Below are 26,819 nucleotides of genomic sequence, written 5' to 3'. Positions count from 1 at the left end.
GTATATATTAGAGGGGGTACCTAAGTCTTTAAGCAACACTGATAACTGAAAGACGTTAGGAGTATCCAGAAAAAAAGCTGGTGCTATTTGTTAGTTGGAAATAGAAATCTAAACTTAGAATAAAAGACTGAGTTGAAGAGATTTGGGAGTTGTTACCATACATACGTACATAGATGGTAAGTTAAACCATGTGAACAGATATGATCACTTTGAGAAAATAATGTAGAAAAGATTCTTTACCAGTTTTAGACACTGCATCTAACAGAAATGTGTGCATAAAATTATAATAGTTTCCTACATTTTTACATGTTATACAGTAAAATGTTAGAATATATGATAAATGTGTAACAGTTTTTTCTTATTTGAAAATGTCCACCTTACCTGTTACAGCTAAACTTTTGTGAAAATTTGACTTTGCAAACTTTTTTCTAAATTTCAATTTTCTGAAATTGTACCTTCTACATGATGAAGAAAAACTTTAAAATTAATTAATTGAAGGAAGGAAGTGGGGAAGAGTACTAAACTTCAATATTTGAGATTTCATACATTAACTTGATAATGGAAAAGTGTAGACATAGTACAAAATAATTGGAAATTTAACATTTTTATTTATCTTTAAATGAATACTATTTTCTAAAATGTCATGGTCTGTCATTTAGGATATTTAACAAAATAGTTCCCTTTATTAACTAAAAATTAACAAATAAAACTTATTGCTGTGGAAGAATAGTACATCCTAGTAAAAAGTCCAACAAAGTTATCCTGAGCAAATATCCGAAACTTATAAGTGCTCAGTTTAACCTTTGTTTAGCAACGCTTTGGTACTTTAAGGTGTATTTGTGATATTTAGCCATATCTTACGATATCTTAACATGTGCATGTGTATTTTATTAACATGTATGAAAACAAGTAATCCAAAATTATTCAAGCCATACTTTTACCCACTGCCTATAGCTTTCGACTATACTGCTTTCAAATAATAAAGTTCATGTGTCTTTTTAAAAAAATTCTATTATTGTTTTTAAGCAATTTGATTATTATTATCATCAAATAATATACCTTGTAGTTATCTTCATGTTTCTTATGATTTGAGTTTTTGGACATGAATCTGTGTGGGTGTATAAATTTCATCAAATTTGGAAATTTTTTGGCTATTAGTTTCTCAAATATATTCTGTCTCCCCGTCACTCTCCTCTCTTTTGGTGATTCCAGTTACACATTTATGAGGCCTCTTGAAGTTGTTTCACAACTCACTGAAGCTTTGTTCCTTTTTCCCCCCATTTTCCCCCTGTATTTAAAGAAATTATCTTTTTTTACAACTTTATTGGAGTATAAGTGCTTTACAATGATGTGTTAGTTTCTGCTTTATAACAAAGTGAATCAGTTATACATATACATATGTTCCCATATCTCTTCCCTCTTGCATCTCCCTCCCTCCCACCCTCCCTATCCCACCCCTCTAGGTGGTCACAAAGCACCGAGCTGATCTCCCTGTGCTATGCGGCTGCTTCCCACTAGCTATCTGTTTTACATTTGGTAGTGTATATATGTCCATGCCACTCTCTCGCTTTGTCACAGCTTACCCTTCCCCCTCCCCATATCCTCAAGTCCATTCTCTAGTAGGTCTGTGTCTTTATTCCTGTCTTACCCCTAGGTTCTTCATGACATTTTTTCTTCTTAGATTCCATATATATGTGTTAGCGTACACTATTTGTCTTTCTCTTTCTGACTTACTTCACTCTGTATGACAGCCTCTAGGTCCATCTACCTCATTACAAATAGCTCAATTTCGTTTCTTTTTATGGCTGAGTAATATTCCATTGTATATATGTGCCACATCTTCTTTATCCATTCATCCGATGATGGACACTTAGGTTGTTTCCATCTCCGGGCTATTGTAAATAGAGCTGCAATGAACATTTTGGTACATGACTCTTTTTGAATTATGGTTTTCTCAGGGTATATGCCCAGTAGTGGGATTGCTGGGTCATATGGTAGTTCTATTTGTAGTTTTTTAAGGAACCTCCATACTGTTCTCCATAGTGGCTGTACCAATTCACATTCCCACCAGCAGTGCAAGAGTATTCCCTTTTCTCCACACCCTCTCCAGCATTTATTGCTTCTAGATTTTTTGATGATGGCCATTCTGACTGGTGTGAGATGATATCTCATTGTAGTTTTGATTTGCATTTCTCTAATGATTAATGATGTCGAGTATTCTTTCATGTGTTTGTTGGCAATCTGTATATCTTCTTTGGAGAAATGTCTATTTAGGTATTCTGCCCATTTTTGGATTGGGTTGTTTGTTTTTTTATTATTGAGCTGCATGAGCTGCTTATAAATTTTGGAGATGAATCCTTTGTCAGTTGCTTCATTTGCAAATATTTTCTCCCATTCTGAGGGTTGTCTTTTGGTCTTCTTTATGGTTTCCTTTGCTGTGCAAAAGCTTTGAAGTTTCATTAGGTCCCATTTGTTTATTTTTGTTTTTATTTCCATTTCTCTAGGAGGTGGGTCAAAAAGGATCTTGCTGTGATTTATGTCATAGAGTATTCTGCCTATGTTTTCCTCTAAGAGTTTGCTAGTTTCTGGCCTTACATTTAGGTCTTTAATCCATTTTGAGCTTATTTTTGTGTATGCTGTTAGGGAGTGATCTAATCTCATACTTTTACATGCACCTGTCCAGTTTTCCCAGCACCACTTATTGAAGAGGCTGTCCTTTCTCAACTGTACATTCCTGCCTCCTTTATCAAAGATAAGGTGATCATATGTGCGTGGGTTTATCTCTGGGCTTTCTATCCTGTTCCATTGATATGTTTTTCTTTTTTTGTGCCAGTACCATACTGTCTTGATTACTGTAGCTTTGTAGTATAGTCTGAAGTCAGGGAGCCTGATTCCTCCAGCTCCGTTTTTCGTTCTCAAGATTTCTTTGGCTATTTGGGGTCTTTTGTGTTTCCAAACAAATTGTGAAATTTTTTGTTCTAGTTCTGTGAAAAATGCCAGTGGTAGTTTGATAGGGATTGCATTGAATCTGTACATTGCTTTGGGTAGTAGAGTCATTTTCACAATGTTGATTCTTCCAATCCAAGAACATGGTATATCTCTCCATCTATTTGTATCATCTTTAATTTCTTTCATCAGTGTCTTATAATTTTCTGCATACAGGTCTTTTGTCTCCTTAGGTAGGTTTATTCCTAGATATTTTATTCTTTTTGTTGCAGTGATAAATGGGAGTGTTTTCTGGATTTCACCTTCAGATTTTTCATCATTAGTGTATAGGAATGCCAGAGATTTCTGTGCATTAATTTTGTATCCTGCTACTTTACCAAATTCATTGATTAGCTCTAGTAGTTTTCTGGTAGCATCTTTAGGATTCTCTATGTATAGTATCATGTCATCTGCAAAGAGTGACAGCTTTACTTCTTCTTTTCCGATTTGGATTCCTTTTATTTCCTTTTCTTCTCTGATTGCTGTGGCTAAAACTTCCAAAACTATGTTGAATAAGAGTGGTGAGAGTGGGCACCCTTGTCTTGTTCCTGATCTTAGTGGAAATGCTTTCAGTTTTTCACCATTGAGGATGATGTTGGCTGTGGGTTTGTCATATATGGCCTTTATTTTTTTTTATTTATTTATTTTTTTATATGGCCTTTATTATGTTGAGGAAAGTTCCCTCTATGCCTCCTTTCTGCAGGACTTTTATCATAAATGGGTGTTGAATTTTGTCAAAAGCTTTCTCTGCATCTATTGAGCTGATCATATGGTTTTTCTCCTTCAGTTTGTTAATATGGTGTATTACATTGATTGATTTGCGTATATTGAAGAATCCTTGCATTCCTGGAATAAACCCCACTTGATCATGTTGTATGATCCTTTTAATGTGCTGTTGGATTCTGTTTGCTAGTATTTTGTTGAGGATTTTTGCATCTATGTTCATCAGTGATATTGGCCTGTAGTTTTCTTTCTTTGTGACATCCTTGTCTGATTTCGCTATCAGGGTGATACCAGGATGATGGTGGCCTCATAGAATGAGTTTGGGAGTGTTCCTCCCTCTACTATATTTTGGAAGAGTTTGAGAAGGATAGGTGTTAGTTCTTCTCTAAATGTTTGATAGAATTCGCCTCTGAAGCCATCTGATCCTGGGTTTTTGTTTGTTGGAAGATTTTTAATCACAGTTTCAATTTCAGTGCTTGTGATTGGTCTGTTCATATTTTCTATTTCTTCCTGATTCAGTCTTGGCAGGTTGTGCCTTTCTAAGAATTTGTCCATTTCTTCCAGGTTGTCCATTTTATTGGCATAGAGTTGCTTGTAGTAATCTCTCATGATCTTTTGTATTTCTGCAGTGTCAGTTGTTACTTCTCCTTTTTCATTTCTAATTCTATTGATTTGAGTCTTCTCCTTTTTTTTTCTTGATGAGTCTGGCTAATGGTTTATCAATTTTGTTTATCTTCTCAAAGAACCAGCTTTTAGTTTTATTGATCTTTGCTATCGTTTCCTTCATTTCTTTTTCATTTAATTCTGATCTGATTTTTATGATTTCTTTCCTTCTGCTAACTTTGGGTTTTTTTTTTTGTTCTTCTTTCTCTAATTGCTTTAGGTGCAAGGTTAGGTTGTTTATTCGAGATGTTTCCTGTTTCTCAAGGTAGGATTATATTGCTATAAACTTCCCTCTTAGAACTGCTTTTGCCGAATCCCATAAGTTTTGGGTCGTCGTGTCTCCATTGTCATTTGTTTCTAGGTATTTTTTAATTTCCTCTTTGATTTCTTCAGTGATCACTTCGTTATTAAGTGATGTATTGTTTAGCCTCCATGTGTTTGTATTTTTTACAAATCTTTTCCTGTAATTGATATCTAGTCTCATAGCATTGTGGTCGGAAAAGATACTTGATACAATTTCAATTTTTAAAAATTTACCGAGGCTTGATTTGTGACCCAAGATATGATCTATCCTGGAGAATGTTCCATAAGCACTTGAGAAAAATGTGTATTCTGTTGTTTTTGGATGGAATGTCCTATAAATATCAATTAAGTCCATCTTGTTTAATGTATCATTTAAACCTTGTGTTTCCTTATTTATTTTCATTTTGGATGATCTGTCCATTGGTGAAAATGGGGTGTTAAAGTCCCCTACCATGAATGTGTTCCTGTCCATTTCCCCTTTTATGGCTGTTAGTATTTGCCTTATGTATTGAGGTGCTCCTATGTTGGGGGCATAAGTATTAACAATTGTTATAACTTCTTCTTGGATCGATCCCTTGATCGTTATGTAGTGTCCTTCTTTGTCTCTTCTAATAGTCTTTATTTTAAAGTCTATTTTGTCTGATATGAATATTGCTACTCCAGCTTTCTTTTGGTTTCCATTTGCATGGAATATCTTTTTCCGTTCCCTTACTTTCAGTCTGTATGTGTCTCTAGGTCTGAAGTGGGTCTCTTGTAGACAGCATATATATCGGTCTTGTTTTTGTATCCATTCAGCCAATCTGTGTCTTTTGGTGGGAGCATTTAGCCATTTACATTTAAGGTAATTATCGATATGTATGTTCCTATTCCCATTTTCTTAATTGTTTTGGGTTCGTTATTGTAGGTCTTTTCCTTCTCTTGTGTTTCTTGCGTAGAGAAGTTCCTTTAGCATTTGTTGTTAAAGCTGGTTTGGTGGTGCTGAACTTCTCAGCTTTTGCTTGTCTGTAAAGGTTTTAATTTCTCCATCAAATCTGAATGAGATCAATGCTGGGTAGAGTAATCTTGGTTGCAGGTTTTTCTCCTTCATCACTTTAAATATGTCCTGCCAGTCCTTTCTGGCTTGCAGAGTTTCTGCAGAGAGATCAGCTGTTAACCTTATGGGGATTCCCTTGTGTGTTATTTGTTGTTTTTCCCTTGCTGCTTTTAATATGTTTTCTTTGTATTTAATTTTTGACAGTTTGGTTAATATGTCTTGGCATATTTCTCCTTGGATTTATCCTGTATGGGACTCTTTGTGCTTCCTGGACTTAATTAACTATTTCCTTTCCCATATTACGGAAGTTTTCAACTATAATCTCTTCAAATATTTACTCAGTCCCTTTCTTTTTCTCTTCTTCTTCTGGAACCCCTGTAGTTCGAATATTGGTGCGTTTAATGTTGTCCAGATGTCTCTGAGACTGTCCTCAGTTCTTTTCATTCTTTTTTCTTTGTTCTGCTCTGCAGTAATTATTTCCACTATTTTATCTTCCAGGTCACTTATCCGTTCTTCTGCCTCAGTTATTCTGCTATTGATCCCATATAGAGTATTTTTAATTTCGTTTATTGTGTTGTTCATCGTTGCTTGTTTCATCTTTAGTTCTTTTATGTCCTTGTTAAATGTTTCTTGCATTTTGTCTATTCTATTTCCAAGATCTTGGATCATCTTTACTATCATTATTCTGAATTCCTTTTCAGGTAGACTGCCTATTTCCTCCTCATTTGTTAGGTCTGGTGGGTTTTTATCTTGCTCCTTCATCTGCCGTGTATTTTTCTGTCTTCTCGTTTTTCTTATCTTGCTGTGTTTGGGGTCTCCTTTTTGCAGGCTGCAGGTTTGTAGTTCCCGTTGTTTTTGGTGTCTGTCCCCAGAGGCTAAGGTTGATTCAGTGGGTTGTGTAGGCTTCCTGGTGGAGGGGACTAGTGCGTGTGTTCTGGGGGATGAGGCTGTATCTTGTCTTTCTGGTGGGCAGGTCCACATCTGGTGGTGTGTTTTGGGGTGTCTGTGAACTTGGTATGATTTTAGGCAGCCTCTCTGCTAATGTGTAGGGTTGTGTTCCTGTCGTGCTAGTTGTTTGGCATAGGGTGTCCAGCACTGTAGCTTGCTGGTTGTTGAGTGAAGCTCGGTGCTGGTGTTGAGATGGAGATCTCTGGGAGATTTTCGCTGTTTAATATTGTGTGGAGCTGGGAGGTCTCTTGTGGACCAGTGTCTTGAAGTTGGCTCTCCCACCTCAGAGGCACAGCACTGACTCCTGGCTGCAGCACCAAGAGCCTTTAATCCACACGGCTGAGAATAAAAGGGAGAGAAAGAAAGAAAGAAAGGAAGGAAGGAGGGAAGGAGGGAGGGAGAGAGCGAGGGAGGGGAGGAAAGAAAGAAAGAAGATAAAATAAAATAAAGTAAGATAAAATAAAGTTATTAAAATAAAGAATAATTATTAAAAAAATGTTTTTAAAGAAAAAAATAACGCACGGATAGAACCCTCGGACAAATGGTGGAAGCAAAGCTATACAGACAAAATCTCACACAGAAGCATGCACATACACGCTCACAAAAAGAGGAAAAGGGGAAAAAATCATAAATCTTGCTCTCAGTCCACCTCCCTAATTTGGGGTGATTCGTTGTCTATTCATGTATTCCACAGATGCAGGGTATATCGAGTTGATTGTGGAGCTTTAATCCGCTGCTTCTGAGGCTGCTGGGAGAGATTTGCCTTTCTCTTCTTTGTTCTCACAGCTCCCGGGGCTCAGCTTTGGATTTGGCCCCGCCTCTGCGTGTAGGTCGCTGGAGGACGTCTGTTCTTCGCTCAAACAGGACGGGGTTAAAAGAGCAGCTGCTTCGGGGACTCTGTCTCACTCAGGCCAGGGGGAGGGAGGGGCACGGAGTGCGCGGCGAGCCTGCGGCGGCAGCGTAACATTGCACCAGCCTGAGGCACGCCGTGCGTTGTCCCGGGGAAGTGGTCCCTGAATTCTGGGACCCTGGCAGTGGCGGGCTGCACAGCCTCCCCGGAAGGGAGGTGTGGATAGTGAACTGTGCTCGCATACAGGCTTCTTGGTGGCAGCAGCAGCAGCCTTAGCGTCTCATGCCCGCCTCTGGGGTCTGTGCTTTTAGCCGCGGCTCACGCCCGTCTCTGGAGCTCCTTTAAGCAGCGCTTTTAATCCCCTCTCCTCGCGCACCAGGAAACAAAGAGGCAAGAAAAAGTCTCTTGCCTCTTTGGCAGGTCCAGACTTTTCCCGGCTGGCTAGCCGTGGTGCACTAACCCCCTACTGGCTGTGTTCATGCCGCCAACCCCAGTCCTCTCCGTGCGCTGCGACTGAAAACCGAGCCTCAGCTCCCACCGCCACCTGCCCTGGCGGGTGAGCAGACAATCCTCTCGGGCTGGTGAGTGCCGCTCGGCACCGATCCTCTGTGTGGGAATCTCTCCACTTTGCCCTCTGCCCTCCTGCTGCTGTGCTCTCCTCCGCGGCTCCGAAGCTTTCCCCCTCCTCCAGCTGCAGTCTCCGCCCGCAAAGGGGCTTCCTAGTATGTGGAAACCTTTCCTCCTTCACAGCTCCCTCCCACTGGTGCAGGTCCTGTCCCTATCCTTTTGTCTCTGTTTATTCTTTTTTCTTTTGCCCTACCCATGTACGTGGGGGAGTTTCTTGCCTTTTGGGAGGTCTGAGGTCTTCTGCCAGCGTTCAGTAGGTGTTCTGTAGGAGTTGTTCCACGTGTAGATGTATTTCTGGTGTATTTGTGGGGAGGAAGGTGATCTCCGCGTCTTACTTTTCCGCCATCTTCCCCTCGTCCGCTCTAAAATTTTTGATAATTTATATTGTTCTATCTTCAAATTGACTTCAGTATCTAATCTGCTGGAAGTTATATCTGGTTCTTTTCTATATATGTCCTTCTCTTTATTTAAAGTGTACAAGCTTTCTTCTAGTGTCTTGATTTTTTGTTGTTTGTTTGTTTGTTTGTTTTGGTCACACCGCTCGACCCGCGGAATCTTAGTTCCCTGACCAGGGATTGATCCCGTGCCCTGTGGAGTGGAAGCACAGAGCCTTAACCACTGGACTGCCAGGGAAGTCCCTAGTGTCTTGAGTCTATTGATCTGTTTATGTAGATTTATTTTTTTCATTGTGGATTGTGTGTTACTGCTTTTTTTTGTGTGTGTGGTACACGGGCCTCTCGCTGTTGTGGCCTCTCCTGTTGCGGAGCACAGGCCCCAGACGTGCAGGCTCAGCAGCCATGGCTCACGGGCCCAGCCGCTCTGCAGCATGTGGGATCTTCCCGCACTGGGGCACGAACCCGCATCCCCTGCATCAGCAGGCGGACTCTCAACCACTCCGCCACCAGGGAAGCCCCTGTTTTTTTAATTTGCCTAGAAAATTTCGTTGGTTGCTAGACAATGTGATTTTTACTTTTCTGGGTGGTGGATATTTTTGTATTCTAATAAATATTTTTTATTTCTTTCTGAGATGTAGTTATGTTACTTAAAAACAGAACGTTACTTTTAGGACCAGCTTTTAATAAGCTTTATTAGGTGGGACCAGAGCAGCTGTTAATTTAGAGCAGAACTTACTGTGATGATGGAAATATTTTATAATCCTATACTATCTAGTGCAGTAGCTTTTAAGCATATAGAATGTGTCTGGTGAGACTAAGGAACTAGTGTTTTAATTTTACTGGACTTACTTTTAAGGAGGTACTGTATTGGAATAGAAGCACAGTACCACATTTGAAAACAGAGGTCTGGGGTTAATTTGGCCCCACTGCTGAGGTTATACTCTTCTGATAATTCTGTTAGAAATTCACTAGGCATTGGGAATACTAAGTATTCCAGCCCTCATTTTAGAACCTGGGATTCATCCCCTTGCTACTTTTTTTTTTTTTTTAATATTGATTTATTTTATTTATTTATTTTTTGGCTGTGTTGGGTCTTAGTTGTGGCGTGCAGGATCTTTCTTTGCAGCACACGGGCTCTTCGTTGTGGCATGCGGGCTTCTCTCTAGTTGTGCTGTGCGGGTTTTCTCTCTAGTTGTGGCTTGCGGGCTTCAGGGCGAGTGGACTCTGTGGCACGCGAGCTCAGTAGTTGTGGCGCACGGGCTTAGTTGCCCCGCGGCATGTGGGATCTTAATTCCCCGACCAGGGATTGAACCGGCGTTCCCTGCCTTGCAAGGTGGATTCTTTTTTTTTTTTAATTAATTTATTTATTTATATTTGGCTGCGTTGGGTATTTGCTGCTGCACACGGACTTTCTCTGGTTGCGGTAAGTGGGGGCCACTCCTCGTTGCAGTGCGCGGGCTTCTCATTGTGGTGCCTTGTCTTGTTGCGGAGCACAGGCTCTAGGCACGCGGGCTTCAGTAGTTGTGGCTCGCGGTCTCCAGAGCGCAGCCTCAGCAGTTGTGGCGCATGGGCTCAGTTGCTCCGTGGCATTTGGGATCCTCCCAGACCAAGGCTCGAACCCGCGTCTCCCGCGTTGGCAGGCGGATTCTTAACCGCTGCGCCACCACGGAAGCCCACAAGGTGGATTCTTTACCACTGGACCACCAGGGGAGTCCCCCCTTGCTACTTTTTTTTTTTTTTTTTTTTAACATCTTTATTGGGGTATAATTGCTTTACAATGGTGTGTTAGTTTCTGCTTTATAACAAAGTGAATCAGTCATACATAAACATATGTTCCCATATGTCTTCCCTGTTGCGTCTCCCTCCCTCCCACCCTCCCTATCCCACCCCTCCAGGCTGTCACAAAGCACCGAGCCAATATCCCTGTGCCATGCGGCTGCTTCCCACTAGCTATCTACCTTACTGCCTTTGTTAGTGTGTATATGCCCATGACTCTCTCTCGCCCTGTCACCCCCCTTGCTACTTTTTAAAAGTATTTTCCTTGCCCTTTAGGTGGTTTCCTTGTGTGTAATGCTTGTCAGTATGCATTCCAGATTAGAGGAGACCCTCTCTAGATCACTGGGGCTCACTCTCTGTGCAGATCTCTCCTTGTTGGCACTGTGCCCTGTGAACTGCAGCCAAACCTGCCTTTGTCTTCCTGGATTCCCATCTCTGTATCTTCACCTTGAGTGATGCCTCGGTTGTGCTGAGCTGTGGTCTGGGAAATTGCGGGAAATAAGCTGGTGCAATCCTAGTGCTTACTTCATTTGTTTCCATTCACCCAGGAATCACTGTCCTGCCTTCCTGATGCCCAGTATCTGAAAACTTTATTTCATATATTTTCCTAATTTTTAGTTATTTCAGGTAGGACAGTAATCTGGTCTTTGTTATTTCATTTTGGCCACAGGTGGAAATCCAAGCCAGAACAATTTTAAGCAGTAAATTGAGCAAAATCTTTCTCAGTGATACCTTTTAGTGTTTGAATGGCATTTATTGAGATAACACTATATATATTCTTGTTTTGTTATTTTTATTTAGTTAGGAGTCTTAGATAACAAAGTAATATAAAAATAAAGAATATAAATTCTTATCACCTAATGAACTATGATTGTGTGAATTTTTTATTACTTAAATATTTCCCTCTGACTTGTGTAACTCTTTTTGCCATTTGGGGTTACTTGCTTGTTTTTCTGAGAAAGTAAAATGTATTGTTGCATTATGTATTTATTACAGTAGTCCCCCTTTATCTGCAGGGGATACATTCCAGGACCCCCAGTTGATGCTTGAAACCACAGACAGTAGCGAACCCTGTATATACTATGTTTTTTCTCTTCCATACATATCTATGATAAATATGATATATATGTTAATCTCTTACTGTGCCCACAGTAAGAGATCAATAAGAATAACTAATAATAAAATAGAACGATTACCTAATATACTGTAATAAAAGTTAGGTAATGTGGTCTCTCTTTTTCAAAATAATCTTACTGTACTGTCTCACCCTCCTTCTTGTGATGATGAGAGATGATAAAATGCCTACGTGATGAGATGAAGTGAGGTGAATGACATAGGCATTGGGAACATAGGCTTAGGTTACTTTTGACCTTCTAACAATACATCCAAAGGAGGAACAGAAGAGGGATCATCTGCTTTGGGTGATCCTGGGTTATCTAGCCATGACGACTGACATCCATGACTGAATGTCAGAGCAGACGATGACATGGTTGGGAATTCCAAGTGGGATGGATCCAGTGAGATTTCGTCATTATAGTCAGAACAGCAAGCAATTTAAAACCTATGAGTTAATTATTTCTGGAATTTTTCATTTAATATCCTCAGACTGCAAGTAACTGAAACCACAGAAAATGAAACCATGGATAAGGGGGAGCTGCTGTATTAACAGTGTTTAATTTTTTTTTTAATTTCACAAAAATAGAAATGGTCTAAAGGCAATCTGTAGTTTAGAAGAGGTTCTAGAAATTGAGATCACAGGGATATTTTCAGATATTCAAAGAAAGCTACAAAATAGGAAATAATACAAAAGATGCTGTTTTATCACTTGATCATTTCACCTTAACATTATAATAAAGCACTGGATCATAACTGTGTTAAGTTAGAAAAGTAAAAAGAGAGCCTGTATCAGTCATATCCATTTAGTGAAAAACATTCTTAATGTCAGAACAGTTCATCCAGCTTTTTGAGCTTCTTAATGGTTAAATAAGATCACTGTATGGACATCATTTATTTCATGATTTATAATAGCATGCCATATTCAAAAGCATGAAAGAAAATATGATTTCAGAGTAGTAACTATCTATGAAGGTCTTTAGTATTCATTCTTTTTTTTTTTTTTTTGCGGTATGCGGGCCTCTCACTGTTGTGGCCTCTCCTATTGCGGAGCACAGGCTCCAGACGCGCAGGCTTAGCGGCCATGGCTCACGGGCCCAGCCGCTCTGTGGCATGTGGGATCTTCCCAGAACGGGGCACGAACCCGTGTCCCCTGCATCGGCAGGCGGACTCTCAACCACTGCGCCACCAGGGAAGCCCAGTATTCATTCTTAAAGTACTTGTAAAATATATCACTTCATCTAAGCTTCTTAACCAAATAAAAACAACAAAACCAGAAACCTCTGTTACTTACATTTGTTCCTTTATACTCCTATTTGTAGAATAAAATAGAAGTCTAATGTAATGCATTAGGAGGAGTCCTGAGCTTGAATTCCATATTGCCCTTTGCAGGTTGTATGAGTAACCTTGCTAATAAGGCTGTTTACCCTATTTTGAAAATAATATTCTTCCTTGGTTTGCATGTTGTGAGGACTGAAATTGATGTTACGTGGCAAGCATATTGAACTATGCCTACAGTAAAGCAAATGCTCTTGATAATGGTTTTCAAAACTTCCTCTAGAGGTAGACTATTGTAATACATAATATTTTCTAGAGATTGGAATTTAAATATCCTGGCCTAAGGAGAGTGATGAGTTCCTTTCATTGATAATGAGAATTGAATGTCAGATTTTCCTTAACAACATTCCTTCCAGACCATTTACATTGCCTTTGTATTAGTGATAATAATAATCTCGTGTAAACGTCCCCAAGATATTTATTGCTTCCCTTCTTAACCATTTTGAAAAGCAATGTATTTTGCATAAAAATTTCTTACAGATACACCAAGTATCACTGCTAAACTAATTAATGAACAAAAAGATGACAAAGACAAGAAAAACCATGAAGAGAAGGAAAAAGTTAAGGCAGAAAATGGATTTCAGGACAATTACAGTGTTGTTGTTGCTTCAGGTATGCTTGCTTGCTTTTTTTTTTTATGATCTTGATTTTGTTTGGGTTTCTGTAAAATGTAACAATTTATATTTACAGGAGCTTCATGTAATAAAAAGTATTAATGCAGAAAGCTGGCATAATGATGTCTTAATATTAAATACACAATTATTGCACCAGAAATCCATTACTTTTTGGCACTGGAATTATTAAACTTATTTTGAGCTTAGTATATTTTAATCAGATACTCAGCATGTGTAAATAGATATTTTGTTTCAGTTTGACAGCGTACTGGGAATTATACTCTTAAAAGCTCACTAAGTGTTAAGGAATTTTTCTGTAACCTCCTATTTATTGATTGATTGATTGATTGCTGCATCGGGTCTTAGTTGCGATGCGTGGGCTTCTCTCTAGTTGTAGCACGCAGGCTTAGTTGCCCCGTGGCATGTGGGATCTTACTTCCCCGACCAGGGATTGAACCTGCATCCCCTGCATTGGAAAGAGGATTCTCAATCACTGGACCACCAGGGAAGTCCCTGTAACCTCCTTTTTTTTAAAAATGAAAAAGTATTCACTAGTTTTACTTATGATATTGTGCTTATTACATAAAATTAGAAAATAAAAATCATCAAAAGAAAATTGGTTGAAAAATGAGTTTTTACTGTTAGATGCAGGAAGAAGAAAAAATGACCATGATAAGTGATAATTTTGGAGGATATTTTCTTTAACAAAATTCTTAGTTCAGAAGAGAAAGCTCAGCCTAGATTACCTTACTCCTCAAATAGCAGACCTATGTATTGGTTTAATCCATCCTATCTCAGAGAAAAATTAAGAACACAAGATTTTCTGTACATATTTGCACAAAATTACATTCTAGTAAATGGATGGTCATCTATATGTATCTCAGAGAGTATAGGAGTTAATTTATACTTTCTTGGAAAATAGTTACACATGCAGCCAGTTATTCATGGAGTATAATACATGACAGGTAGAATCAAGAGAATAGATATTTAATGAGAAGAAATATTTCTATCTTTTGGCGTTAGGAGTGTGGCGCTTTAGTAATATATTGTAGGAATACACTTTTACTTCATGAGTGTGTTGGCTATATAAAATCTTGGTGATTTTTTTTCTTTTAGGGCTGAAATCCCAATCTAAACGTGCTGTGTCATCTACACCACCTCGCCCACCATCCAGGAGAGGGAGGACAATGCCCGATAAAACAGGAAGTGCTTCCTCAGGAGCAGAGGCCGCCAACAAAATAATCACTGTCCCTGTGTTTCACCTGTTCCACAAACTCTTAGCTGGTAGTGTTCACAGTGATAAAACATATAAGAAATTTTAGTAATCTTACAAGTGTACAAATCAGATGTGTAATCAGGTGCTATTGATGAGATAAATAATTTAGTGAAACTTTGTCCATATAGTTCCCTCCAAAAGAAGTGAGAACAAAAAGGGAGTAACCTATTTCGTACCCCTTTTAACACTATAATGTTGCATTTTTACACTTTACTTGCTTCCTGAATTTTCTTATGAATGTGCCATAAAATGATCAGTAAAATGAATATTTTTGTGTGTTCATAACAAGTTATGTAGGATGCAGTGTGAGGCTAATTTTAAAGAATTAGTTCTAGCTGTGGAATTCTTAGATGTAGCCCTGATAGTTAAGCTTCCTCTCTACCTAAACATATTCTTTGACCAGTATACTTTCCGTTGGTCAAGGTGATAACCATTTTATCTGCATTTTTGTGCTGTATCATTATAATCAAATTGCCAACTAACTTTGACTGGATTTTACTTCTTAGCTTTACATTGTTGATTTAAAGCAGAGGTCAGTAAACTACCGCAGGTGGACCGGATGCTTCTTTTTGTAAAAACATTTTTATAGGAATACAGCTATGCCCATTCAGTTATGTATTGTCCATAGCTGTTTTCATGCTACAGTAGAGTTAGTAGGTTGCAGCAGAGACCATATGGCCTCCATAGCTTAAAATATTTTTTATCTGGCCTTTTATGGAAAAGATTTGCCAATCCCAGATTTATGGGAATGTTTCTTTTTTTTCTATTCACTGTGGCTCTCAGAAGATGTTGGTGGGATTTGGTTAGCAACTGATTAACACTTTGTATAGATATTTTTGTTCACATATGTCAGAAGTAAATTTGAGTTTTGTAAACATTCTGTGGGCAGTTTTTAAATTGCTTTGAAATTGGTGTCAGAATCAAACTCTTACCTGTAATTTAACTTAGTAAAAGCATTAAGTAATTGAGTAAACGGAATCAAGTAAATGTCTCCCTCTCGGATTCCAGGTTTAACTTAGTTATGTCATTTTTAGGCCAGCCGTTGCCAGCTGAAATGACGCTTGCCCAACTTTTAACTCTGCTATATGACCGAAAACTTCCTCAAGGTTACCGTTCAATAGATCTGACAGTTAAATTGGGTTCTAGAGTCATCACAGACCCAAGTCTGTCAAAAACAGATTCTTTTAAAAGACTGCACCCTGAGAAAGGTATGTATATGATATTTCTTTAAAATTGCAGTCTGTAATCTGAGCAGGCAGGGATTTGTATAGCTGATGACTTAATGTACATTTTTGTTACATCAACTTGAGATCCTTTTCTTTCTTTATGACTGAGTTATCTGTAAATATAGAAAATTGCCATTATTTCCATTGGAAATTAATGTTAATTCCTTGAGTAGCATCACTTATTTTATGGGCCCATATGCTTTAATTTCTGCTTTAATTTTTTTTTTCCTTTGGCCACACTGTGTGGCTTGCAGGATCTTAGTTCCCCGACCAGGGATCGATCCTGGGCCCTCAGCAGTGAAAGCATGGAGTCCTAACCACTGGGCCACCAAGGAATTCCCTGATTTTTAAAAATATTATTTCTGCATGAGCCATGTGAATTGTTCATAATTTTATAATCAAAGTGAGAACCCCAATTTAGAATTTCCAATTTATTGATAATTTATATTGAGTGATATTTTGTGTTCATAAACATTTTTTACCTTAAACAAAAGTCGGATCATACATTTTCTTACCTTTTTATTTTTATATATTCAATTAAATATTTATAAATGTGCGTTTTATTGCCTATTTTTAATATATAATTAATATAATAATTTATCTGTTTCACAGTTGTTGAAGGAATCTGATTGTTTCTGATTTTTCACTACTATAAATGGTATTTAAGCAATGATTTTCATAGTGTGGATATGGTGTCATCTTATTTATTGTCAGTCTTTCTCATGATGAAAGATTCAATTATTAGCCTTTTGTACTCTTTAATAAATTTTAGTACATTTTCTTTGCCCAGATTTTCAGCAGGATCATTTGTCTGTTTTAATGTTCGTAGGGTCTGGTTATGTGTGAACATAAACTTTTGGTTTTTCTCTGTGAGTGATTTGAAGTTAACCAATATGGTATAATTTTCAGTTTTCAGTAAGAAAAGTCTTTGTCATTATTCAGTTTTTCCTAATTGGATACTTTAGAGCATAACATGCACATACATTAATATTTTCTGGAGTCTCTGATGTTTTACTTATTTGCCCTAAAGGACAGTACTTCTCAAACTTCAGTATGCTTGTAAATCACCTAGAACATTATAAAAATGCAGATTCCTACACAGTCTAGGATGGGACCTGAGAGTCTACATTTCAGAAGCTCTCAGGCTGATACTGATGCTTACTAGTCCATGGACCATATACTTCGAGTAGTAAGACTGTAGGAAGCAACATCAGAAGTTATCTAAATGTGTTTGTAGCATCTAGCCTAAAATAGCTGTATCTGAATAACTTAAGATAATTATGCTCTTTTGTTGAGTAGAGAGATGACAACAGTATTTGCTTTGTAAATGAAAAAGTATTATAAAAATAGACCCTCTCTTAGCTGTTATTTGCGATTATTCTTCTAGATCATGGAGATTTACTTGGTAGCTGTCCCGATGATGAGGCTCTCACTCCAAGTGATGAATGTATGGATGGGATACTGGATGAATCCTTACTTGAAACCTGTCCCATTCAGTCACCATTACAAGTTTTTGCAGGAATGGGTGGACTGGCTCTTATTGCAGAAAGACTACCCATGCTATATCCAGAAGTAATTCAACAGGTAAGATAAGATTCTAAATAATTATATCATTCCATGGGAAAGACCTTCTGTTTTCCGGTTTGTGTTTAAGTTAACATTTGGAAGTACCGTTTCCCTTAGTCTTTGAGTAGTGTATAAACCTTTCAAAGCTCAGCCTATATGGAGCTGTGTAAGAATTAATTTGGTAAAGAAATGTTGAAGACCAGGCAGATTTGCCAGGGGCATCACACTGTAGCATTACTTTGATTTCATGGTCATCACACTGTAACATTTTTGTTTCTGTGCTTCCTAAGGTGTGATATTAATTACGGATATTACTGGAAATGGGAGAGTGAAATAGTAGTGTATGCTTCTACCCAAATACACTATGTCTTTTGGCTTAACTTTTATTCCTTTTTAAGTGCCATTTCCATTTAAGTAGTTTTTAAAACATTAATCTCTTCCCCTGTTCATTGATGTTACTGTCACTGAGGTGTGTACTTTTGATGTTCTGCTATTAATGAGGGGGGAGTGTGATGCGTGAAGAGTTGTAAACACCAAGTTCTTTATTTCTGTTGATTGAGGTAGGGGAATTATTCTCTCTAATTTTATCTACTTGGAGTGTGTGTGTGTGTGTGTGTACTTGGGGGTGTGTGTGTGTGTGTATGTGTGTGTGTATGCTTGCATTAGTTTCTTAGGGCCATGGTGACAAAGTGTCACAAACTGGGTGGCTTAAAACAACCGAAATTTAATTTTCTTACGGCTCAGGAGGCTGTAAGTCTGAAATCAAGGTGTCACCAGAGCCATGGTCACTGATGGCTCTAGGAGATTATCCTTCCTTGCCTCTTCTTAGCTTCTGGTTATTGCTGGCAGTTAATGGCATTCATTGGTCTGTAGCGGCATCACTCCAGTTTCTGCCTGCCTTTTCACATGGCCATCTTCCTTTTGTGTATCTGTGTGTCTCTGTATCTCCCTCTCCTTATAACAACACTGTCATTGGATTTAGGGTCCACCCTAAGCCATTATGACCTCATCTCTTAATTGATTACATCTGCAAAGACCCTATTTCCAAATAAGGTCACATTCACAGGTATTGGGGGTTAAGACCTGAGCATATCTTTGGGAGGATACAGTTCAATCCACAATAATACCTATTCAGTAAATGGTTATTACTTAACCTGCTATTCAAAGAGCTTATGCTATTTTTATTTTAAGATAATATAACCATGATATAAGATGACTGTCACAGAAAAATATGAGTAAAATTTTATTTCTTCCTAGAAAATGTAATGATACAGCCAAAAGTTTGAAATGGAAAAAACTTCGACATTCTCAAGATTATTGTTGTTCAATGAAAATGACTTCCCTAATTCAGTATTCAGTGTGCTTTATTATATTGAGTGGAAATTGGGTGCTACTATAATAAATACTAAAAGGTGGAAGTGGCTTTAGAATTGGGTAGTTGTCAGAGTGTGGAAGAATTTTGAGGAGCATGATAAAAAGAGGTCTAGATTGCCTTGAACAGGTGACTAGTAGAACTATGGATGGAAAGCCTTTGCCAGTGAGGGCCCAGATGAAAGTGAGGATCACAGTAGAGAGAACCTGTGTATCATAGAGAATACCTAAATTGGCTTAAGCAGACTGTTGGTAGAAATATGGATGTTAAAAGTACTAATGGTGCAGCTTAGAAAGAAATGAGGAACATGTTATTGGAAACTGGAGGAAAGGATATCCCTGTCTTTTATTGGTAGAAATCCTAGCATATTTATGTCCTGAATGTGGAAGGCAGTACTTGTAAGTGATGAACTTGGATATTTAGTTGAATTTCCAACCCGAGTGTGAAGAGTTACCTGTTTTCTTCTTGGTGCTAATAGTAAAATGTGAGAGGAAAGAACTGTTGAGCAACAAGCAACTATCACTTGACAATTTGAGAAATTCTCAGTCTATCCAGATTGCAAAAGATGCTAAAATTAGAGATTTGCTGTCAGAAAAGCATGCTCTGGAGAAAAAGCCAAAGATGTGGCTGTTCAACCTTTGCTGGTGCCTCCGAAAAATCAAGATGCTAGTGCATTCAGTCACACAGAGTGCTATTTGAAGAGATCAGTCATATTATTCATGGATCCCGTCAGCCATCTAAACAGAAGCCAAGAATAGAGAAAGTTGTGTGACAGTGGTAGCAAAGTCAAAGGAGGAGATGTGACTGTGGAAGCAGAGGTTCAAATGAAGCGGCCAAAAGCCAAGGAATGTGAATAGCCTCTAGAAGCTGGAAAACACAAGGAACCCACACTCCCTGAGAGTCTCCAGAAGGAACGCTTGATATTTAGGATCAAAAGCTTTGATTCTAGCTCCCTAAGACTCTCTTTGGATTTCTGACCTCTAGATCTTTAGTATAACAAATTTGTATTGTTTTAAGTAAGTTTGTGGTGATGTGTTACAGCTTACCATATAGGAAATGAATACAGATTTTGGTCTGTACTTTCTTAGGATGTTTTTGTCTCATTTTGGTATCAGGGTAATACCGTCTTGTAGAATGGGTTGGGAATTTCTAATACTTCATATTAAGAAAACTGTTAGATGGATTTTTCTACAGATTAAACACTAAAGATTACAAAATTAGTGATAGAGAAGATGCGTCAAAAGAAATCATCCAAACTGAAGCATGGAATGTATAAGGAATGAAAAGAACATAAGAGCTATATGGACTTGTAGCTAGAAGTGAAAAATTCTGATGTGAATTTATGGTTGCAGAAAAAGAGTGGATTGAAACAGGGACAGAAACAGTACAGAAAGGAAGAAAATTTCCAGAACTGATATAAAACCTCAATCCAAAATTCAAGAAGCTCTGTAAACCCCAAGCAGGATATTCATATTTAAGAACATTATGATAAACTGCTTAAAACAAAAACAAGAGAAGAGCTTAAAACCAGCCAAAAAAGCAGTCAACTCATTTCTTTTCAAAACAGTAACAATAACACTGACAACTAACCTTTCATCAGAAACCTTGGGAGCCAGGGAATTACATCTTTGAAATATAAAAAGAAAAAAAATCTGCCATCCTAGAATTTTATACCCAGTGAAGAAAATTTTGTACATTTCCCTCAACATTACTACTCTTTCCATAAAAAGTAAATTGGTAAAACAGAATAACAGGTATAGGATTAACTCTCCTGTATATATAAACTCTGGACAGACTATTTTAAAAAAAAATGTTGAAAGGCTCTGGAGAGCGACTAAAAGTAGACACATATTGAAGAGGATTTAAACACAAAAAGAATGGAACCACATTGGGTGAGATTAGTGTCTACGTGACTTTTCTCCTGAGAGTACTCCTCAGGCTCTGTGGGGTAGGATGGTAGAACTCATGCAAAAGCTACAGAGGAGTTTGGTTCTTCCATCCTGGCTGGAAATTAAAAGGGGAGGAATTCAGAAAGGAGGGAGCCACAGATGGGGGAGCTCCAGGAATTCTGCACATGAATTTCTGCACGTGAATTTCTGCACAACAATAGCTGGCTCCTGAATTATGGATACATAGGTTTCTTGAGGGAAAACTAGAAGGGTGAAAGAGCTGTCCAGAGATTTCAGCGTCTTTCCAGCATGGAGAAGACAATTTGCAGTTCTATTCCTTCCAAGTTAGAGGTAAAAATCTTGGCTTTTCTATTGGAATTGAAAATGAGTTACACATTAAGAGTATAGATGGCATCCCGGTAATCAGGGATTCACTTGAGAAATAAGAGCAAAACCAAAATAAACTCTCCTAATAAATTTACAGAAGGCCTCAAGGTAACCTATCAGTAATTTAACTATTTTCTAAAATAAAACTGAACACATTGCAGAGTATGATTATAGAACTAAGAGTTACTACAACATCTCATCAATAATGTACGGTGTATAATAGAAAGATTACCAGACGTGCAAAGAAATAAGAAAATGTTACCTGTGGTTAACAGTGAAATAAGTCAGTGATCAGATCTTATTCACATTTTGCCAGTTGTCCCACTAATGTTCTCAAGGGCAAAAGGAAAAAAATTCAATTTCTTTTGCATGATTTGAGGGAGGTAATCGTCAGAGATTCAGTTCAGGATCATATATTGCATTCAGTTGTCTCTTTAGTCTCCTGTAATCTGTAACAATTCTGTTACCTTTGTTTTTCATGACCATGGCATATGGAAGAGTACAGGCTAGAAATTTTGTCTATATATTTAGTCACAGATATACATGTTTCTATATATTTTTTCCTAGACTTGTTTGCTTATAGGGCATGGAATCAGACTACCCCCAGCAGTGTGTACATTCCTATATACCATATCTTCTTCTTAAAATACCGTTTCCACTAAAATCAGTGCCCCTTGGAAAAATTCTAGGATTGGGGCAGAGAATGTACAAGATGAGCCTAGATACAGAAGCCTGCTTTAAGGGGGTTCCACTGACCAAATCTGATTCTCCTTGGGCATCAGATAAAATGATAGTAACAGATTATAACTTATAGAGTAAAATTAGAATCCATACGGATATAAATAAATGAATGAATAAATAGATGGAGAAGAAGGAAACGTTTTTGTGTACAGTTCAGTGCCAACTAATGTAGCAGGAATGGTAGAATTAGAAAATCACCATTTGGCAACCACTGCAATCATGATTATTTCACACAGCATAAAAATGCTAACTCTAATGATCAAAGTTTAGTGCAAAACAGGGTATTTATATAGTCTCAAAGGACCTGTCTACAGATACTTAACTAATTCCAAAGGAGAAAATAGTCATTTTTAGAGTAGAGATACTTGGCAGACACCACCATACTCATGGTATCATGTAACTCATTTTAAAAAACATGTCCTTTTACTGATTTTTTTAAAAAAATTTATTTTATATTGGAGTATAGTTGATTAACAATGTGTTAGTTTCAGGTATACACCAAAGTGATCAGTTATACATCCTTTATTGATTTTTATATTCTTATATTTTAAGGAGATCATTTGAATTCAAGTCTTTAGTTTGAATCTGATGTTGAAACATACAAATAGCCGAACAAAATTGTTTTTTCTTTAGGTGAGTGCTCCAGTTGTAACATCTACCACTCAGGAGAAACCAAAGGATAGTGATCAGTTTGAATGGGTGACTATTGAACAATCAGGGGAATTAGTTTATGAAGCACCAGAAACCATTGCTGCTGAACCTCCACCTATCAAGTCAGCAGTACAGACCATGTCTCCCATACCTGCCCATTCTTTGGCTGCTTTTGGATTATTTCTTCGTCTTCCGGGCTATGCTGAAGTGCTACTAAAAGAAAGAAAACATGCCCAGTGCCTTCTTCGCTTGGTTTTGGGAGTGACAGATGATGGAGAAGGAAGTAAGTGTTTAGTGTTATTAATGAAATTTAATGTAGGTAGGTTGTGTAAAATTACTCAGATCATTACCTATTATTCATCATTTATTTATTTCATAGTTTAGCTACTAGATAATTTCTTATTGGCAACTTAGTTCCAATAATAGATATAATAAATCCTAAAGAAGCTTCATTTTCACTTCTTTATTCATTCAAAAGTTATATATTGAGTGCTTACAAAACTGCTGGGCACCGTTGGAGGCATTTAAAGATGAAGCAGGTATTTAGATCCTGCCATCAAGTAGCTAATGTGTTCCAGTAATAGCAATGAGGAATGTATATACACATATAGACATAGCAAGTTATAAAAGCCTTGAGAGAAGTACAGTATTATGGAGGCTTACAAGTGTGAGATCATTTCCTTACTACCCAGCAATGTGAATAAAACAGCATTGTAGTTTTTAGTGGGGCCTTGAAGGAAATTGTCAATGTAGGTTGAGAATGGTTATTGCAGAAAGAAGGAATGATTTGAGCAGTGTTTATATGCTCATATTATATGAGAGGGGATAAGTTGGCTGATGAAATTTGCATAAAGCAGGACTGAGAACTCATTTAAAAAGTTGTTATTGATAACAGATCATGGAAAGGCTTCTTAAGAACTTCAGATTTTATTCCGAATAGTAATTAAAATTTATTAAAATATGTTAAGTGAAGTAGTGATATGATGAGAATCTTTTTAAAGAATTCTTCAGTGAATCTGGTAGTAATATTTAGATTAAAGAGAAAAGAATGGGGCTTCCCTGGTGGTGCAGTGGTTGAGAGTCTGCCTGCCAATGCAGGGGACACGGGTTTGTGCCCCGGTCCGGGAAGATCCCACGTGCCGCGGAGGGGCTGGGCCCGTACTGCAAAAAAAAAGAGAACAGAATGAAGAAAATATTATAACAATATACTATATGATTATTTCATAATATAATAATAATAGAGCATAATAATAGAAAGCTATGGTGATTATTTCCATTGGGCTGGCAGTTGTGTTAATAGAAGAAACAAAGAAAAATCATAGGGTAGCCTAGCAAGTACATTTTCATTTGGTTTACCTCTAATTCTTCAATTACCATTACATTTGATAATTAGTATTTTTTAATCTTACTTTAAACTCATGTCGTTTTGATTAGAGGTGATATCTTTCACATGCCATTTAGAAAGTATACACTTTTAAACTCTGTACAACAAAGTATATATAATCCAATAAAATTATATGAATTTATTCGTGAATCCTATAACTGAAGCTGTTGAATATTCATTGCATGGACTTTTTCATATTGATGGAATTCTTCAAAAATGTTGACATAATTTTAAATGTTTTTGTAATAATTGTTATTAAATTACAGTATCTATATACTAAATAAGTCCTGCTTGTTTGGTTTCATATATAAATTATATATACTTATTTTAATGGATCGGGAATTTCTAATTGCTTCATCTGATTTTTTAAGTACCTAGAGGGATAAGAACCACAGTATTTTAGGACTCTATTATGAGATAGTAGGTGTAACACTAAACTGAAAAGGAAAAAGAATTGTCTTTAGGTCATTTCAAACTATTTCTAGTGAATATACAATGAATGTTTATTAAAAAGCATAATTCTGACATACCTTTTTACAGTAGTCTCATCTCCCATTCATTTAGGAGTGGGTGTTTGTTTGTTTTGTTTTTTTACATTTAAGGCTCCTCCCTAGCTAGAACATAGTACAAAACTTTATTGCAAACAAAACAAAATTGTTACACGCTTGCATTCATGGTTGAAACTACTTCCAAGGCAAGCAGTTACTTTCATACTCTTGTAAGAAACTTTTAATGCTTCTTTTTTAGTTGTTAGTTTTTGCTTAAATTCTAGATTATAATAATTTTGACAGTCTGTAACTAATATCATATGAGTATATTTCAACTTTCTTTTGGAGTTTATGTATCTGATGTCTTCTTACTGAACTTTTCTAGACACTTTATTATTAAAGATTAAGATATCACTATTTCTGATATTATTTTGTGGTTGCTTTCTAATAAGTATAATGATATAATTTTATATTACATTGCCATTATAAATTTGTGAGCTTGTGTGTTGTTCCTTATTGTGTTTTTAAATATTTTTAATTTTGAGTTCTCTTCTCCTTTTAATCTAGGTCATATCCTGCAATCTCCATCAGCCAATGTGCTCCCAACCCTTCCTTTCCATGTCCTTCGTAGCTTGTTTAGCACTACACCTTTGACGACTGACGATGGTGTGCTTCTGCGGAGGATGGCATTGGAAATTGGAGCACTACACCTCATACTTGTCTGTCTCTCTGCTCTGAGCCACCATGCCCCACGAGTTCCAAACTCTAGCCTCAATCAAACAGAGGTAGGTTCAGTTGTTTTTATAAAGAAGGTGTCATTTTATTTATATCTATTTTTGGCTGTGTTGGGTCTTCGTTGCTGCGTGTTGGCTTTCTTTAGTTGAGGGGAGCGGGAGCTACTCTTCCCTTTGGTGCATGGGCTTCTCATCGCGGTGGCTACTCTTGTTGTGGAGCACAGGCTCTAGGTGCGTGAGCTTCAGTAGCTGTGGCACGTAGGCTCAGTAGTTGTGGCTCATGGGCTCTAGAGCGCAGGCTCAGTAGTTGTGGCACACAGGCTTAGTTGCTCCGCCGCATGTGGGATCTTCCCGGACCAGGGACTGAACCTGTGTCCCCTGCATTGGCAGGTGGTTTCTTAACTACTGTGCCACCAATAAAGTCCCAAATGAGCTTTTTAAAGATGTCTTTTAGAATAGTATCAAAAATAGAAAATGTCGGACTTCCTTTGGGGGTCCAGTGGTTAAGACTCTGTGCTTCCAACGCAGGGGGCGCGGGTTCAATCCCTAGTCGGGGAACTATATCCCACATCCTTTGGGTGGCACGGCCAAAAGAAAAAGAAAATATCTATAAATAAATCTGAAAAAGATGTGTAAGACATCTCATAAAATATATAAAACTTTTTAGAAAGACAGTTATTAATTAGACTTTAATAAACTGAAGCATCTGTCCATGTTTACCTCTCACAGAGTAGAAAATACGGCATTTCATTAACATTTTTTTTTTTTTTTGACCGTGGCAAAAATAAAAAAGAAGGAATACAGTGAACAATAGCTCAACGGAAAAAATATCAAGGCATCACCTAACAGAGACTGTTTTAGGAAATGACACCAAATAAGAAGGAAGAAGATAAATTATTAGGAAAAATAGTCCTTGTTCAACCGTTAATTTAGGAAAATAATTTCAGTGATTCTGATATTAGCCAGTCTCCAAGCAAATCTGTCTTTAGCTGGAAATCTGACAAACTTTGAATAAAATCTTCAAATATATACGATTTTCTGATTTAATCTTAGTTTGATACTTCAAAAACACTTCAAGATAACAAAGGAGTAATCACTCTTAAGAGTTTTTGAAGTTTTTCAAAAACTTCAATGTATTCAAAGTTTAATTTAGTTTTAAAATTAAATAAGCATGCTTTATATAAACTGACAGGTGATTATTAGATTTCTTAGCTTCTTTAGCAATGGCAAAACAGGGGTGAGCCAGTCTACATTACTCAGTTGAAGTTTCCTTTAATTGAAAACATATGACACCATTATAGATTCATCCTAAATGATTTGGCTCATATCCCTATTCCTTTCACTGTTTTCTCTGTTTAATTTTGAGTTATTGACTCTTTAGGCCCTAAAATGCTTTGACCTATCTATTCCTGGGAAACATTGTTAAAGTTTCATTTATCCTTTTTAAAAAATAATTAATTAATTAATTTTTATTTTTGTCTGTGTTGGGTCTTTGTTACTGCGGGCAGGCTTTCTCTAGTTGCAAGGAGTGGGGACTACTCTTCGTTGTGGTGCGTGGGCTTCTCATTGCGGTGGCTTCTCTTGTTGTGGAGCACGGGCTCTAGGCGCGTGGGCTTCAGTAGTTGTGGCCCACGGGCTTAGTTGCTCCACGGCATGTGGGATCTTCCTGGACCAGGGCTCGAACCCATGTCCCCTGCATTGGCAGGTGGATTCTTAACCACTGAGCCACCAGGGAAG

General features: G+C 37.6%; 1 protein-coding gene across 6 annotated transcripts in view; it reads left to right on the top strand.

The window, feature by feature from the left end:
• Window positions 1–26,819, top strand: part of BIRC6 (baculoviral IAP repeat containing 6) — a 239,505-nt gene that overhangs the window by 146,138 nt on the left and 66,548 nt on the right. For all 6 annotated transcript variants that reach the window (XR_004482481.2, XM_033425249.2, XM_049696304.1 and 3 more), the window contains 6 exons: window positions 13,235–13,366; window positions 14,485–14,652; window positions 15,679–15,852; window positions 17,258–17,454; window positions 22,459–22,759; window positions 24,916–25,133. Coding sequence is in view for 5 of the 6 variants with exons in the window: in XM_033425249.2 (XP_033281140.1) it covers window positions 13,235–13,366; window positions 14,485–14,652; window positions 15,679–15,852; window positions 17,258–17,454; window positions 22,459–22,759; window positions 24,916–25,133 (1,190 nt within the window). In the remaining variant the exon portion in view is untranslated. The remainder of the gene's footprint in view (window positions 1–13,234; window positions 13,367–14,484; window positions 14,653–15,678; window positions 15,853–17,257; window positions 17,455–22,458; window positions 22,760–24,915; window positions 25,134–26,819) is intronic.

This window comes from Orcinus orca, chromosome 13 (assembly GCF_937001465.1).
Source record: "Orcinus orca chromosome 13, mOrcOrc1.1, whole genome shotgun sequence".
Lineage (NCBI taxonomy): Eukaryota > Metazoa > Chordata > Mammalia > Artiodactyla > Delphinidae > Orcinus > Orcinus orca.
This window is presented reverse-complemented; position numbering and strand designations above follow the sequence as displayed.